The sequence below is a fragment of the Semicossyphus pulcher genome, unplaced genomic scaffold, assembly GCF_022749685.1.
Source record: "Semicossyphus pulcher isolate SPU_LCO1_2020_fin unplaced genomic scaffold, fSemPul1.0.p SCAF_27, whole genome shotgun sequence".
Lineage (NCBI taxonomy): Eukaryota > Metazoa > Chordata > Actinopteri > Labriformes > Labridae > Semicossyphus > Semicossyphus pulcher.
This window is the reverse complement of record NW_027211701.1, coordinates 297855-315730: the sequence shown is the minus strand read 5'-3', so window position 1 is coordinate 315730 and position 17876 is coordinate 297855. Positions and strand designations below refer to the sequence as shown.

Below are 17876 nucleotides of genomic sequence, written 5' to 3'. Positions count from 1 at the left end.
TGAATGCGGAGATGCACGTACATTTCCGTCTGCGAACAGTTTACACACAAATTCGTTCTGCTCACGTTTCATGAATGGGACCCAGTGTACACAGGCAGGTGTTCCTGAATGTGTTATAAATAAAGTTATCCAAAAAAACTTCTTCCGCTTACTCATCGCTAGCATTTAAATTTACTTCCTGTTTTCTGCTGCACCAAGTTACAGTAGACACGCGACACACAAAACGGAAGTACATCTATTTATACTTTAATAACAGCATCACAGCCGCTGCAAAATAGTCTAATCATTATTTATCAGATCAGACTATTTGTCCGAGCAGTCTGTCCAAACAAGTCAAAAGTTTCAACTTCATTCCGATGTCTTTCGACCATCCAAAGTATATGCGCTTTTATTTTGAAAATAAAAAACAGGAAGTACGTCTTATCTGTAGCCACTTTGACTCTTCCTGTTTGTACACAGTACAGTAGCTAGCTAGCATTAGCCGCCGCGCTCCGCTGTGTATTTATCTACTCTCTGCGCGGTGTGAAGATGAACACGGTTCTGTCCAGAGCGAACTCTCTGTTCGCCTTCTCCCTCAGTGTCATGGCGGCTCTGACGTTCGGCTGCTTCATCACCACCGCCTTCAAAGACAGAAGAGTTCCGGTGGACATCCACGTCTCCAAAGTCATGCTGTAAGATTCATCATTCATTGTCCAGCAGCTGTTAGCATCGGTTCCCTGTGTTACACCCGTGTTTGTGTAGTTATAGCGGTGAGGTATTTATTACCGTTATAATGCAGAGGGAATATGATCAGTTCAATGACTGCTGGGACAAAAGGGTGCTGCTCAGCCTTCAGGGCCTTCAGGTGTTCTGATATACATGGTTCCTTTGGTGATATCATCATTAGCAGCCAAAAGCTTTTGGATTGTGTTCAGCTCACACTGAAAATCATGTGACCGATAAGAGCTGCTGGAGAATCATCAGTCTCATGTGTCCTCATGTCTCTGTGTCCTCATGTCTCTCTGTGTGTCCTCATGTCTCTCTGTGTGTCCTCATGTCTCTCTCTGTGTCCTCATGTCTCTCTGTGTGTCCTCATGTCTCTCTGTGTGTCCTCATGTCTCTCTCTGTGTCCTCATGTCTCTGTGTGTGTCCTCATGTCTCTGTGTCCTCATGTCTCTGTGTGTGTCCTCATGTCTCTCTCTGTGTCCTCATGTCTCTCTCTGTGTCCTCATGTCTCTCTGTGTCCTCATGTCTCTGTGTGTGTCCTCATGTCTCTCTGTCCTCATGTCTCTGTGTGTGTCCTCATGTCTCTCTGTGTCCTCATGTCTCTGTGTGTGTCCTCATGTCTCTGTGTCCTCATGTCTCTCTCTGTGTCCTCATGTCTCTGTGTGTGTCCTCATGTCTCTGTGTCCTCATGTCTCTCTCTGTGTCCTCATGTCTCTCTGTGTGTCCTCATGTCTCTCTGTGTCCTCATGTCTCTCTGTGTGTCCTCGTGTCTCTCTGTCCTCATGTCTCTGTGTCCTCATGTCTCTCTCTGTGTCCTCATGTCTCTGTGTCCTCATGTCTCTCTCTGTGTCCTCATGTCTCTCTGTGTGTCCTTATGTCTCTGTGTCCTCATGTCTCTCTCTGTGTCCTCATGTCTCTCTCTGTGTCCTCATGTCTCTGTGTGTGTCCTCATGTCTCTGTGTGTGTCCTCATGTCTCTCTGTGTGTCCTTATGTCTCTGTGTCCTCATGTCTCTCTCTGTGTCCTCATGTCTCTGTGTGTGTCCTCATGTCTCTGTGTGTGTCCTCATGTCTCTCTGTGTCCTCATGTCTCTGTGTGTGTCCTCATGTCTCTGTGTCCTCATGTCTCTGTGTGTGTCCTCATGTCTCTCTCTGTGTCCTCATGTCTCTCTGTGTCCTCATGTCTCTGTGTGTGTCCTCATGTCTCTCTGTCCTCATGTCTCTGTGTGTGTCCTCATGTCTCTCTGTGTCCTCATGTCTCTGTGTGTGTCCTCATGTCTCTGTGTCCTCATGTCTCTCTCTGTGTCCTCATGTCTCTGTGTGTGTCCTCATGTCTCTCTGTGTCCTCATGTCTCTCTGTGTGTCCTCGTGTCTCTCTGTCCTCATGTCTCTGTGTCCTCATGTCTCTCTCTGTGTCCTCATGTCTCTGTGTCCTCATGTCTCTCTCTGTGTCCTCATGTCTCTCTGTGTGTCCTCATGTCTCTGTGTGTGTCCTCATGTCTCTCTGTGTGTCCTCATGTCTCTCTCTGTGTCCTCATGTCTCTCTCTGTGTCTTACAGGAAGAATGTGGACGACTTCACAGGACCCAGAGAGCGCAGTGACCTGGGCTTCATCACCTTTGACCTGTCTGCTGATATCCTTTATAATTCTGAAGCTAAAGTGCAGCGAAGGTACCAGTCAGGCAGTGTGAGTCCTCCTCACCATGGCAGTGGTTCTTTCGCTTTCTTTCACTCATCACATCAGAGTCCTGAAGTCTTAAAGCTTTAATTGTTAATTTCCGCAGGAAAACAAACTTCAGCTGTTTGCAACAGAAAGGTTTTAAATAATACATTTGAAAAGTGCGCTGACAATGTTTAAAGCTTTGATCTTTGTCCTGCTTCCAGGGAGAGAGAAAATTCTTTATTAGCAGAGCTGTCCATCAGAACATGTAGGGTATACTGTACACGCTGTGTGTACTGTGTACACTGTGTATATACTCTGTACACTGTGTCAAGTGATCACTGACGCACACTGTGAACGCTCCTCAACTGTTTCCACATCTGCAGCCCATCTTTGACTGGAACGTCAAACAACTGTTTCTATACCTGTCTGCTGAGTACGCCACCAAGAGCAACGTGAGCACACACACACACACACACACACACACACACACATTAAATAGCGTTATCAGTGGCCATACAATACAATGTATTGGATCCTCAATTTTCTTTTAATATGACATGTCACTAGTTAATTGGAGTAGAGTTGAACTCATTATGTGAGTGTTTTTATAAAATCAAGAGCGTATAAAAATAATAACCTTTGTAGAACAAACAAAACCAGTTCTTCACATAGCAGTCTGTCTGCAGTGAACACATTATGCTGTATGTGCACAACGTTCATTAAGGGGGCTTGTGTGTGTCTTTGCTTCACGGCTTCACCTGCAGCTCAGGTGTGTGAGTCACAGCAAAACAACAAACGGTGAGCTTTTGTTTTGGGATTATGTCTTCAGCTTTTAGACCCAGCACTGCGCAATGCAACAGAGTTTGTGTAATACTGTTGAGTTAACATTCATAGCCTGCGACCGATCGTTATCACAGGCATCAGACAGCTGGTGCTTTCAAAATAAAGGCCAACACGGGCAGAAAGTAGAAACATGAAGCTGTTTGATGTAAAGGAGCCGATGTGCAGTGAAACACCTCCAGACAAATATGAAAATGTGTTTCACAGTCATAGAGCGGATCTCTGTGGTCGGATACATTGCATATACTTGCAGCGCTCTGCAAAGCGACGCGGTGAAGCTCGCGCTGCAGCAGCTGCTCAGCCTCCCAAACTTCACATTCTGTCACTGCGCTGATGCACGATCGCCAGCTTCAGCATCACACTACATAACGTCCACACCTCGAATAACTGTACATCAGAGTAAAACACATCACGTTGTCTCTTTTCACTGTAACTCTGCACAGGGATTTAGTAAATGTAACACTGATGTTAAGCTAAACGTTGGCTCACGGATCACCTGCGTGCAGAACCGTGGGGTTGATCCGTACGCATCATGGATCAATTGCGATCCGTTACACCACGTTTACAGGAGTTTATGTAAAAAGATAAACGTGTTCTTACAGACCATGTGACACGATTTCGCATTTTCTCACCTACAGACCTCTGACACTGTTCATCCATATGTGTGTGTGTGTCTGTCTGTCTCAGGCTCTGAACCAGGTGGTTCTGTGGGATAAAATCGTCCTTCGAGGTGAAAACACCAAACTGAACCTCAGAGACATGAAGTCCAAATATTTCTTCTTCGACGATGGAAATGGACTCAGGTCAGGTGCACACACGCACACGCACACACACACACACACACACATACGCTGAAAGATGAGAGCAACTCATCCAGGCCCCGCCCCCTTTTGGGTGAAAGCAGTCCCTCTAATATACAGGGGTCTTTTATGCTTTACTGATATAATATAATATGTTAATATGTTAATGAACTGTACTGATATGTCTCTTTTCTCATCTTTGCAACCACTCAAAGCTGCTTTCACACTACATGTCACATTCACTGATAGCAGAGGCTGCTACGTTAAGTGCCCAACTGTCAATCACGGGAGCAATTTTGGGTTCAGGAGCTGGGGATCGAACCTCCGACCTTCTGAGTGAAAGATAGCCATCTACCACTGAGCCACAGCCGCACCTAAATATAAGTTCAGAGGTATAGGCGTTCACAGTTATAGGCGTTCACAGTTTCAGGTGGTCACAGTTACAGGCGTTTAGAGTTACAGGTGGTCACAGTTACAGCTGTTCAGAGTTACAGGCGGTAGGAGTTACAGGCGGTCACAGTTACAGGCGTTCACAGTTACAGGCGGTCACAGTTACAGTCGGTCACAGTTACAGTCGGTCACAGTTACAGGCGGTCACAGTTACAGGCGGTCACAGTTACAGCTGTTCAGAGTTACAGGCGGTAGGAGTTACAGGCGGTCACAGTTACAGTCGGTCACAGTTACAGGCGTTCACAGTTACAGGCGGTCACAGTTACAGTCGGTCACAGTTACAGGCGTTCACAGTTACAGGCGGTCACAGTTACAGGCGGTCACAGTTACAGCTGTTCAGAGTTACAGGCGGTAGGAGTTACAGGCGGTCACAGTTACAGGCGTTCACAGTTACAGGCGATCACAGTTACAGTCGGTCACAGTTACAGGCGTTCACAGTTACAGTCGGTCACAGTTACAGGCAGTCACAGTTACAGGCGTTCAGAGTTACAGGCGGTCACAGTTACAGCTGTTCAGAGTTACAGGCGGTCACAGTTACAGCTGTTCAGAGTTACAGGCGGTAGGAGTTACAGGCGGTCACAGTTACAGGCGTTCACAGTTACAGGCGGTCACAGTTACAGGCGTTCAGAGTTACAGACGGTCACAGTTACAGCTGTTCAGAGTTACAGACGGTCACAGTTACAGCTGTTCAGAGTTACAGCTGGTCACAGTTACAGCTGTTCAGAGTTACAGGCGGTAGGAGTTACAGGCGGTCACAGTTACAGGCGGTAGGAGTTACAGGCGGTCACAGTTACAGCTGTTCAGAGTTACAGACGGTCACAGTTACAGGCGGTCACAGTTACAGGCAGTCACAGTTACAGGCAGTCACAGTAACAGGCGTTCAGAGTTACAGGCATTCAGAGTTACAGGCGGTCACAGTTACAGGCGGTCACAGTTATAGGCGGTCACAGTTACAGGCAGTCACAGTTACAGGCGTTCAGAGTTACAGGCGTTCAGAGTTACAGGCGGTCGGAGTTACAGGCGGTCGGAGTTACAGGCGGTCACAGTTACAGGCGGTCAGAGTTACAGGCAGTCACAGTTACAGGCGTTCAGAGTTACAGGCGTTCAGAGTTACAGGCGGTCGGAGTTACAGGCGGTCACAGTTACAGGCGGTCAGAGTTACAGGCGGTCACAGTTACAGGCGGTAGGAGTTACTGGCAGTCTAAACCTACAGCAGCATAACAGGATGTGATGGTCTATCGTGTCGAAAGCGGCACTAAGATCTAACAGGACGAGTACAGAGAGAAGTCCTCTGTCTGAAGCAGGAAGTAGATCATTTGAAACTCTCAGTGCTGTCTCAGTGCTATGGTGGACTCTAAATCCTGACTGAAAGTCCTCAAATAAACTGTTGTTATGAAGAAAGTCACATAATTGATTAGCGACTGCTTTCTCAAGGATCTTTGAGATAAAAGGAAGGTTAGATATAGGTCTATAGTTAGCTAAGGTGCCTGAATCTAGGGTAGGCTTTTTAAGAAGTGGCTTAATTACAGCTAGTTTAAAAGATTGGGGCACATAGCCCGTCGATAAAGACATATTGATCATATCTAGTAAAGAAGTGCTAATTGAGGGAAAGACTTCCTGAAGCAGCTTGGTTGGAATCGGGTCTAAGGTCAATTGATGGTCTCTAATCCCATCTGCAGAATTGCAACCGGAGCCACTGCTGCACTGAGGACGTACGAGCAGTAATTTTGCCCAACGTTGAACTCGTATCTGTTTTGTGAGGTTGCTGGAGTTGCCCCCTTTAGACGCAGCTACCTTTTTACATAAATTGCACGAAGTTGCACCAGAGTTCAATTTGGTAAAGGCAGCCCAAACTTTCGAACACTTTGCTCCGTCCATCATACAGACCTACGAGACTTTCTGCAGCAGCAGACCACAACACTGCAGTGTCGCTGCCTGACGCCAGCAGCTTCGTTAGCATGAAACGACTGAATGAAAACGACATTAAATAAGACAGAATGTGAACGTTAAATATGGATCGGAGCACCGGTTGTCCGTGAGCTTATTGGTACTTTTGGAACTGACCAATCACGTACCAGTACCAAAAAAAGACCAGTTCTTGATACCCATCCCTGATACATATAAGACACTGGTTACAACAACAGCCTGATTTCAGGATGAAGAAAGAAGTTGACCATCCACCACATATTAGTGAAGTGATGCTCACCGAGTCTGTTCTCAGTTTGTCTTCTAATGTTCTTTTATTTGGCTTTAATATCGTCTGTCCTGTAAACCATAGCATTCTAATCAATGTATTGATAGGGTTTCTAGTTTCCACTGACTGACTTATGCACACACTTGTGTGCATGTGTGGACATGGTTGCTATGGTGACTGGGGTCTCCTGGGGAACAGAGCGGGACAGCAGGAGACTCACAAGCAGCAATTAAACAACTGAGACAGTTTGAAGAGAGAAACTGAAAACAAGTGCTCATTTTATCACCATATTTGGGCAAGAGGGAGGAGCCAGAGAGGAGCGAGGGGTTAGAAAATGCTAAGACATCAAAGCTTAACAGTTTGTGCTAATGAGCTAGCTAACCATCATGTTTCCCACAGAGGGAGAGGCTATTTGTGACTGAAGCTGAACAGAGTTTATTTATTACACTGAAGAAGCTCAGAGAGCTCGTGTTAGTACGTTAGTACGTACGTTCAGTGTGATTGGCTAACAGTCATGTCTGTCTCTCCTGCAGGGCCAATAAGAACATCACTCTGTCGCTGTCATGGAACGTCGTACCAAACGCAGGAATCCTGCCCCTGGTGGCCGGCAGCGGTCACATCAGCCTCCCCTTCCCCGACTCGTACGAGAGCACCAGGAGCTACTGATGTGCACACAGACACACACATACACGCACACGCACACGCACACGCACACACACACACACACACACACACACACACACACACACACACACACACACACACACACACACATACACCCCTTACCTTCTTACCTGTAACAGGATCTTTGTAATAAAAGTGGAAACAGTGTCTCCGTGAGGTTTTTTAAAGGTGATCTGTTGTGACTCAGTTGAACTTCCTGTTTCAGAGTTACGATCAAAGTGAAGAATAGTTAACATCTCTTGTTTACGATCAGTAACTCGTGTTAATCCTCGAGTCATCACTTTGAGAACATGAAACGTGTTCGGGGCCTACGACGTGAGTTCAACACACCCAGAGCTGGTAAACAGTAAAGGTTTTATGTGCCTCAGCGCCAGTCTTTCAAAGCACTTCATTACAGTTGAAGTGAGAGCCACAGGTCTGTAATCGTTCAGACCGCTGACCGGCGCTCTCTTGGGGATGGGCACAATAGTGGCGCTTTTTAGGCAGCTGGGGACTGTGCAGGCAGCCAGTGAGAGGTTAAAAATAGTAGTTAAAAACCTCTGCCAGCTGGTCTGCACAGCCCCTCAGTACCCTCCCCTGGATACCATCGGGACCAGCAGCCTTCAACGGGTTCACTCCCCGGAGCACCCTCCTGACCTCCTCTGTGCTCACAGTGAGGGCCAGGTTGTCAGCGGGTGGCAGCAGCAAAGGGGCATCCTCCTCCTCACTTACTTCAAACCTAGCAAAGAAGTGATTTAGCTCCTCCGCTAGGTTTGTGCTGATGTTAGTGGTGGGGGAATGGGGGTTTATGTTGACAAGTCACGGATGCCCTTCGATCTTCCTTGCATAGGTTGCCTTCGCCCGCCTAATGCCCCTTTTCAGGTTGGATCTGGCTGAGCTGTATAGTTCCATGTTTCCAGACCTGAAAGCAAAGTCCCGATCCTTCAGCAGCTGTTTCACCTCTCTGTTCATCCACTGTGCGCAGCAGGTTAATGCCTCATTTCCTGAAGAGCGCTGTTGAAAAGCATGTGCTGACCCTAGCCATTCAGCAACACTGTCAATTTGTGTGTTTGTTGTACTACTACTTGATTTTCTGATGGCGCAGATGTACGTCCCATCAATTACACTCACAACACCGGGGAAGCCCGCTACACCCATGACTTAAGCCTGCAGGGTGAGACAGAGCTGTAATTGTGATCACTCTGCTGATTGACGGTTGCGACAGACCAAAGTCATCACTGCTGCACTTTGCATTTTTCCAGTTGCCAAATATTTAAATGTGATCACTTTCATTTCTGGCAATATGGCGTTGTTGCGTCGCATCTCTCATGAGATCTACCACAAACATGATCCCTGCACGATCCACTCTGTAGGCTGTTTCATTAGCTCACTGTTATTCAGTGTTTGGAGAACCTTTCTCCTCTCTCTCCGTCTTTCCGCCATTTTCTTCTCTGCTTAAGAAACTCTTAAGCCTCCTAAAAGTCCTCCTCACTACTCCTCACAGTTTCTCACCTTAGCAGCTCTCTTAGGGGCTGAGATGCTTTCTGAATAACTCTTATCTTTACCAGAATCTTAACTTTAAGGGAAATTCTTAGAAAACGTCACGATTCTAAGAATGTTCTCAGAATTTCTTCACTAGGAGCAACTCTTTGTACGAGGAAGCTTTATGAATACGGGCCCTGGTCTCTAAATTACCAGGTTTTCCAGGATGCGTTTGAACCCTGATTTTTAATTCAACTACTCAAGTTAAACAATTCAGATATAATCAATTTAAACTGACGTTTCTGCCCACAGAGTGCATCCATGTTTGATGACAGATGTGATCTGATCAGTTTGGTGACTTTAAAAAGGACTGCAGTGTGTTTTACTTCACGTGTTCAACGTGATTCACTGAAAGAAGACAACGTTTAGCAACTTTAACGATTTATTTTCACAACAAGGTAAAAAACTGTACAAGAACAAAGAACACGCGCACACACACACACACACACACACACTGTCAGTGTGTGTCCACATTTATACTCAGACATAGCAGAGCTCAGATTCTTCAGATTCAGGGTCTGTTTTAATGAACACATGATGCTGAACATGAAACCGGCTTCACTCAGAACAAACAGTGAAGATATAAACAGAATCACCATGACAACCTGTTAAAGGAGCAGTTTAGACAACTTCCTGTTTGAAGCTTAACTTAGCACAAACGTAGTGAAGGTAGTAGTTAGCGTAGCTCCATTAGCTGAGTTGTGTAGTCATGTTTAAAGTCTCTGACACACGAATAATCGTGTGTGTGTGTGAGTGTGAGTGAGTGTGTGAGTGTGTGTGTCAGTCCATGCGCTGGATGAGCTTCTCCTCCATCATGCAGTAGAGGGCGACGTGGGACAGATCAGAGATGAAGGCGTCACACGCTCGTCTGCTGACGCTCGTGCAGCCACGCAGATCCAAGAGAGACAGACAGGACAGACGCTTCAGGTAGGAGAGACAGGCGTCTGTCAGCTCACTGCAACCTGAGAGAGAGACAGGCAGAGAGAGAAAGACAGGAGTCAGCAGGGTGCAGACAGACAGGTGAAGTTTTGATGTGAGCCTGTCTTCCTGTCTTTAAACAGACGGTTCTACAGAGACGTGACAGAGTGACGCTCCTGTTCCTCATAATGGATCTCTGAACAAGACGTGACAGCGTGTGTAGGAGCCGCATACATCGTCTGCAAATATGTGTGCGCCCCAGGCCAGTGGGGGGGGCTTTAACCTATGAGCAGGTGCCTCTGATGGTGGAGGAAGACGGGTCGTGGCACACACCGTCACTGAGCGTAACGCTGATCGTTTTTATTTGATCTTTGCAACAAACATCAATCAGCTCTGGATGAACAGTCCGCGCGTGTGATGACGTGGTGTGATGACGTGGTGTGATGACGTGGTGTGATGACGTGGTGTGATGACGTGGTGTGATGACGTGGTGTGATGACGTGGTGTGATGACGTGGTGTGATGACGTGGTGTGATGACGTGGTGTGATGACGTGGTGGGATGACGTGATGGGATGTTGGAGGACAGGTTACAGGACAAACCGCAGACGCGTCAGTGTGACCAGCCTGTGAGGACCGGATGGACTCAACATCACAGGTGTACAGATCATAGCAACAGACTGTTAGAACAAAGTAAAGACTGATTCAACCAATCAATGATCAGCTGAGGGGATGATATAGACTGTATATAACATGTGGGCGTGGCCTCAGTGACATCATTGACTTGTGTCCAGTTTGGCATATTCGTCGTCACCATCTTGTTTTCTTTTTGGGAGCCAGAAGTGACCATATTTGGACGAGAGGGTGGATACACATTGTTGTACTCTCCTGGTCACAGGTAGCCCCGCCCTAACCCCTCCCCTCTTCCTGGTCTGTGTGACTCTCAATGGGAGCATCAGTGACTAAATGAACATCATGCTGTGTTGAAGAAGACTTGAAACTAGAGACTGAGACCATAAACTCATCAGGAACATGTTTACTGAGGGAATACATCAGGAGAGGAGGAGGAGCATGTTCTCATAAACTTCTATAGGATCACAAGGAGTCTCCCCCTGCTGGGCATTAGAGAGAATGCAGGTTTAAGACACCTCTGTTTGTGGGTGACAGAGGACGTGATGAGTCATGTGACTGACCTGCCAGGGACAGCTCGGTCAGGTTGTGTCTGGTGTGCGTCCCGGCTGCCGTCAGCAGGGCGATGGACGAGTCGCACACGTCCTTGCAGTGAGACAGGTCGAGTCTCTGCAGCTGAGGCATGTGTCTCTGCAGCAGCCTCAGAGACGACTCGCTGACCTCCAGCCCCGACAGACGCAGGGTCACCATGTTCCTCAGCCTGCTGCGGGACGACTCCGAGCCTGGGGGGAGAGAGGGGGAAGAGAGGCGGAGGCACAGGGGGAGGGGGAGGGGGGAGAAGAGAGGGAGAGGGCGAGCAGAAAGGGGGGAAAGAGGGGGAAGAGAGGCGGAGGCACGGGGGGAGGGGGGAGAAGGGGGGGGGGGGGGGGCAAACATGGAGAGTCAAGGCTTCAGTGAGTATCAGAACGTATCATAGATTATGAAGCAGCGTGGCAGAGAGAGAGAGAGTGTGTGTGTGTGCGTGTCTGTGTGTGTGTGTCTCTGTGTCTGTGTGTGTGTCTGTGTGTGCGTGTCTGTGTGTGTGTGTGTGTGTGTGTGTCTGTGTGTGTGTGTGTCTCTGTGTCTGTGTGTGTGTGTGTGTGTGTGTGTGTGTCTGTGTGTGTGTGTGTGTGTGTGTCTCTCTGTGTGTGTGTGTGTGTGTGTGTGTGTGTCTGTGTGTCTGTGTGTGTGTGTGTCTCTGTGTGTGTCTGTGTGTGTCTGTGTGTGTGTCTCTGTGTGTGTGTGTGTCTCTGTGTCTGTGTGTGTGTGTGTGTGTGTGTCTCTGTGTCTGTGTGTGTGTGTGTGTGTGTGTGTGTGTCTGTGTGTGTGTGTGTCTGTGTGTGTGTGTGTGTGTGTGTGTGTGTCTGTGTGTGTCTGTGTGTGTGTGTGTGTGTCTGTGTGTGTGTGTGTGTGTGTGTCTCTCTGTGTGTGTGTGTGTGTGTGTGTGTGTGTCTGTGTGTCTGTGTGTCTGTGTGTCTGTGTGTGTGTGTGTGTGTGTGTGTGTGTGTGTGTGTGTGTGTGTGTGTGTCTGTGTGTCTGTGTGTCTGTGTGTGTGTGTGTGTGTGTGTGTGTGTGTGTGTGGGTGTGTGTGTGTGTGTGTGTCTGTCTGTGTGTGTGTGTGTGTGTGTGTGTGTGTGTGTCTGTGTGTGTGTCTGTGTGTGTGTGTGTGTGTGTGTGTCTGTGTGTGTGTGTCTGTGTGTGTGTGTCTGTGTGTGTGTCTGTGTGTGTGTCTGTGTGTGTCTCTGTGTCTGTGTGTGTGTGTGTCTGTGTGTGTGTCTGTGTGTGTGTGTGTCTGTCTGTGTGTGTGTGTCTGTGTGTGTGTGTGTCTGTCTGTGTGTGTGTGTCTGTGTGTGTGTCTCTGTGTGTGTGTGTGTCTGTGTGTGTCTCTGTGTGTGTGTGTGTCTGTGTGTGTGTGTGTCTGTGTGTGTGTGTGTGTCTCTGTGTGTGTGTGTGTCTGTGTGTGTGTCTGTGTGTGTGTGTGTGTGTCTGTGTGTGTGTGTCTGTGTGTGTCTGTGTGTGTGTCTGTGTGTGTCTGTGTGTGTCTGTGTGTGTGTCTGTGTGTGTCTGTGTGTGTCTGTGTGTGTGTCTCTGTGTCTGTGTGTGTCTCTGTGTCTGTGTCTGTGTGTGTGTGTGTCTGTGTGTGTGTGTCTGTGTGTGTCTGTGTGTGTCTGTGTGTGTGTCTGTGTGTGTCTGTGTGTGTGTCTGTGTCTGTGTGTGTGTCTCTGTGTCTGTGTGTGTCTCTGTGTCTGTGTCTGTGTGTGTGTGTGTCTGTGTGTGTCTGTGTGTGTGTGTCTGTGTGTGTCTGTGTGTCTCTGTGTGTGTCTGTGTGTGTGTGTCTGTGTGTGTCTGTGTGTCTCTGTGTGTGTCTGTGTGTGTCTGTGTGTGTGTGTCTGTGTGTGTGTCTGTGTGTGTCTGTGTGTGTGTGTGTGTGTCTGTCTCTGTGTCTGTGTGTGTCTGTGTGTGTGTGTCTGTGGTTCTGACCCGGCGGGCTGATGATCTCTTTGATCTGAGCGTCTCTGACTCCGTCACACCAGCGCAGGTCGAGCAGCCTGAGACAGGGCAGAGAGGGAGACACCAGAGCAGACAGACAGGACCAGGACAGGCCGGTGACCCTCAGCTCCCTCAGACCTGTAGACACACACGGGGGGGGGGGGGGGGGTGAGACAGGTACTGCCTGAACAGGTGTGGATTATCACACAATGAGCTGATGTTTTCACATTCATCAAACATCCCATAATGTTCTGTTGCCATGGAAATATTGTTCACTACCGCAGTAAGGCTAACAGATCTCCTGGTACCAAGTCATGTCTAAGATTTGCTCAGCTCATGGAACACTTTAGCTCACCTGGCTAAGCTCTTAGCATGAAAGCTAACGCTATGCTAATAGGATTCATGGTCAATAACATACAGTCAGTAATCATTTTATTTGGCCCCGCCCACTTTTAGCACTTTGACGCATCCGCATTTTGTCATCCGACTTCAGCTAAAAGGTCCCGTCACCTTCTGGTTTGTCTGTTAGCCGAACGACGACAGCAGCAGATCTAAGATCAGCCACTCAGCGAGGGCGAAGGTCACGGAGCGGAGGGGACGACTGCATGTTGGTGCATCGGCAGTTTGGGAAGGTGTTGCAGTCACAGTCTCCGTATGATGGAAGGTCTCACATCATCATTTACAGTTTGTGTTTATGTATCGTGTTGTTAGAAATCTGTGGGCCTTTCATGAAAAGCACGACTGCAGGAGCGTCTGCACATGCAGGAATACATTTAGACTTTTTATCATCAAGAAGCCGAGCGGCAGATTCTCTCCGTCCTCATGCGCACACACGAGCTGCTGTCATACGCAAGAGAACAACACCTGTAGACCGTTATCAATAGTCAGTGTGCTTCACACAGCACATGAGAAGTATCTCATACAACCCCAACTATCCCTTTAAATGTGTTTGTGACAGACAGCAGCTGAACCGATGGCCAACCCCTGGCTCAGTATTGGTACAGTGGAGCGAGGTAAGTAAATGGTGTCCAGGTAAGCATGTGCAAACGGCCAGGTATGATAGGTAAACAAACATTTCACACCTGACGAATTTGGTCCAGTTCGTTTGGTCAGGTGAGAACACGCCCTCAAACAACCGGACCATGGTCCGCCAGAAAACACAGGATTCAAACCACGGTCCGGTTCGATTGTGGTGAGAACGTAATCAGACTTAAAGTAGGACCTAATACAGGCAGACCAAACACAGTGCATTGTGGGTAGTTAACGAATGTTGACACTTGCAGAGACACACACGCAGCCAGGCAGCAAGATGAGGAGAGGACAGACGTGGGGAGCGACGAGGAAACGGAAACATGGGCGACCAAACAATTTCACAAACACGGAGGAGTTCAAACTGCTCAGTGACAAACTCAAGGAGCTGAGCGATCTGTGGAACAACGTCGGCAAGACATTCAAGTCAGTGGGCTCACTGGCTGGGCCTGTACTGAGGAGCAGTGGTTCTGCAGGGACCCAGAGGAACGTTGAAGTGGCTGGCTGACATCAGCTCTTCTCAGCACCAAGCCGCTGATGTCCTGCTGACACCTGCAGGTGTCTAAGGCAGGAATAAGCAGGGCTTAGGGTAGGACAGATCATCATCTGGGTGGAGTTAGAGGGAGCAGGAGTAAAATGTGATGTGTTGTAAATGTTTGTTTGTCAGAGTGCATGCAGATGTCCATGAACACATAACTTATAACAAACCAAGAGTGGAAACTTCTTCCTTCAAATGACAGAAGTTTATTACTCTCAGCCACAAGGTTTGTTTTACAGAACTCACTTTGTTACAATGAGTTTGCAAACAGGTAACACCTGCTCACGTTGTATTGTAAAAATAATTATTTATTTATTCAAAGCAAAAACACAAATTAAGTGGAACACAAACATCTTACTCATCTACATCAGAGATCACATCGTCACCGAGGTTACACAGGGCCGCACAAATTCTCAGAATGTTGTTCATTTTAGGGGCGAGGTTTGTTGGAACCGCTTGAGAGAGGATTCTGAAGTTCTTCAGTCGGCGTATGACCCGCTCCCTGTGGACCTGTACGTTGGCGATGCTCCCCGTGTTGGTGGTATCCTCCTCGGACAGTTGCTCGCCTCTCTTGGTGAATGCTGGACTGACGAGTTTCACCTCCCTTTCATAAAGGAGATCTTTGATGGTGAAGCCTCTGTCAGCCATGACTTCATCACCTGGATGGAGATATTCCAGGAACCCTGAAGTTGCAGTTATGAATTCATCACTACACATTCCTCCATACGCTGGCGAGATGTACATGATCAGTCCACACGGGGCAGTTGAGATGAGGTATTTGATGGCGTTCTGTCCGTAGTAATGGCTGTTGGACTCGCCTCTCCAGTCAAGGTTACGTGGCTTCTGAAGGGGCGTCTCTGAACAGTCAAGCACACAGGTTGTGTTTGGGTAATGTTCCCTAAAACACTGAGGCATTGTTGCCTGGATTGTCTCCCTGGAAAGCCATGGTATGCAACAGCTCATTTTCTCCTCCATGAGGTCGAGCCAGCAGGAAATCACCTGGCTGACGATGGACCGAGAGATGCCAAACCTTTCAGCAAGGTCCCCCTGCAGTAGGTTGAGACGCAGCTTCATCAGGGTCATCAGGAGCTGATCCCAAGGGTGTAGTTGGAAGCTGTTGTTGTACGCTGTGGTGAGGTCCTCAGCCAAGAATTGGAATGCATCCAATGACAACCCTGTGTAAAGCTGGCACAGGCGGTGGTTCCACAACAGAGTTAAGTACAGCGCAGTCGGCTCACTGCATTGTGTTCCCACATCACATATGGGGGTTCTCAGCTGGAGTGGTGTTTGGGATGCGTAGCCGTGGTCAAAGACAGATGGATATACCCATTGTGTTTCTGCATCACAGTGCGTAGGCAGGTCGATGTGGGCTTCATCATAACTCCCCCGTGTGTTGCTGCCGCCCATCGATGGATCTGTGGAAACATGAAACACATGAAGAAAACAGAAACAAATACTTTCACAGTTAAAACTTCACCAAGTGGTTCCACAAGTTAAAGCTGCTGTGACGAGTTTTTCACTGGTTAGGAATCAGACTGAAATTAATTCTGACTACTCTGTACGACCTCCTAAAGCAAACCAGACCATCAGCAACAAGACTGATTATTTCTATATAGTTATTTTTAATGCCCGAAACAGCTGGCGGGGGGGCAGGTGTCAGACCAAGAGATTACCTGCACGCTGCCTTTGTTTACATTTTACAGGGCAGAAGTTAAAGTGAGTGATACATGTGACAGTTGAAGAAAGCAGGATGAGATTGTTTGTTAAAAACCACTACTTCAGCATGTACAGGACAAAATCAGCAAAGAGTTCAGAGGTACGGCTTTGTCCACAGGGGGCGCCAAAGTATCATAACTATGCTCAACAATGTGCGAGGGAGAGATTCATGAAAAACAAAAACACAATACACACAGTCGTCACCACGGTGTCAATACGGAGATCAATATCCATATCTGAGTGACCAACGTAGCTAGTCTTTTAACACCTGCAACAACAGCACAGGAATAATGACTGTACATGTGGAGCTCATAATATACTGTCCCATCCGACTACGTCATTATCAAATCTACATGGTGGCAATTATGCAGAATGCCTTGTATTTAGTTTGCAGGGGCTACAGAAACATAGTAACAGGGACCTTTCTCTAGCATTAGCTAACAAGCAATTAACCTATAGCTAGCTAGCTTACCAGAATCGGACGGCCTCTTCATCACCCCACGTGACATCTTTGACGGAGCATCGTAGCCGAGCCATTTCCCGGGGTAAGGGTGTTGATCTGTTGGCTTCCTGTCCACGAAATGGTAAGAGCAAACATATGGACGCTCGGGTGGGTGCTCAGGGTCCAAAATTAGCACCCGACACTCGCCAATGCGAGTAAAAATCAATTCCAAAGTTGGGACGTTGTGTGAAATGTGAATAAAAACTGAATGCAGTGATTTGCAAATCCTTCTCATAAAGACAAGATATGTAATGTTCAAACTGATGAACTTACACACATTCTGAATTTGATGCCTGCAACACGTTACAATAAGAGTTGTGCCAGGAGCATGTTCACCTTTGTGTTACATCACCTTTCTTCTAACAACTCTCTGTAAGCGTTTGGGGACTGCAGACACTAACTGTTGAAACACTGAAAGTGGAATTTGTCCCATTTCTGCTTCATGTTCAGTACTGTGCAGGTTTTAGCAGGTGTGAAAAAATGCTGTATGCTAAGAATGCTTTCATAAATGGAAGTATTTATAGTTTTTTTCCATCAATGAAGAAAATGCAGCGAATGAACAGAAGTTTTTAATAAGTGCCGCCTGAGGGATCGAAGGTCACGGGCATTCAGTGTTGGTTTTTCAGATTTCTCTGGATTCTCTGAACCTGTTGATGATTTTATGGACTGTAGACGGTGAAATCTCTAAATTCCTTTGCACGTTGAGGAACGTCCTTCATAAACTGTTGGACTATTTGCCCATGCAGTCTTTCACAGAGCGGATAACCTTGTGCCATCGTTGATTGTGAACGACAGCCTTTCAGGAGTGCTACTTTTATACCCAACATGGTACGATCACCTGTTACCAATTAACCTACTTACCTGTGGTATGTTCCAGGTGTTTTTTGAGCTTTCCACAACTTTCATTTGTTCCTTTCTTTTTTGGAGCGTGTTGCAGGCATCAAACTCAGAATGGGTTTATATTTCCGAATAAACAATAAAGTTTATCAGTTTGAACATTAAGTATCTGGTCTTTGTGCTGTATACAACTGAATATAGGTTTTGCAAATCACTGGATTCTGTTTTTATTTGCATTTTACACAATGTCCCAACTTTTTTTGAATTGGGGTTTGTAATTTGGCGACTAAAATAAATGATGTCATCTTCCCATCACTACAAAACA

General features: G+C 47.3%; 2 protein-coding genes across 3 annotated transcripts in view; one reads left to right on the top strand and one right to left on the bottom strand.

The window, feature by feature from the left end:
- Nucleotides 1–450: 450 nt before the first annotated feature.
- On the top strand, nucleotides 451–7480 carry spcs3 (signal peptidase complex subunit 3). Its single transcript, XM_069676903.1, has 5 exons — nucleotides 451–671; nucleotides 2263–2338; nucleotides 2743–2817; nucleotides 3893–4008; nucleotides 7183–7480. The coding sequence occupies exons 1-5, from the start codon at nucleotides 529–531 to the stop codon at nucleotides 7313–7315; spliced, it is 543 nt and encodes a 180-aa protein (XP_069533004.1). The 5' UTR covers nucleotides 451–528; the 3' UTR covers nucleotides 7316–7480.
- Nucleotides 7481–9258: 1778 nt separating this feature from the next.
- The window catches only part of kdm2aa (lysine (K)-specific demethylase 2Aa), a 29480-nt gene continuing 20862 nt past the window's right edge, over nucleotides 9259–17876 (bottom strand). Inside the window, exons 24-26 of one of the 2 annotated variants that reach the window (XM_069676896.1) lie at nucleotides 12921–13067; nucleotides 10964–11182; nucleotides 9259–9816 (exon numbers count right to left, since the gene is read on the bottom strand). In XM_069676896.1, coding sequence (XP_069532997.1) covers nucleotides 9635–9816; nucleotides 10964–11182; nucleotides 12921–13067 — 548 coding nt within the window. In that variant the 3' untranslated portion in view covers nucleotides 9259–9634. Of the gene's footprint in view, nucleotides 9817–10963; nucleotides 11183–12920; nucleotides 13068–14572; nucleotides 15912–17876 lie in introns of those variants that run through there. The other variant, XM_069676895.1, reaches the window with a different exon arrangement.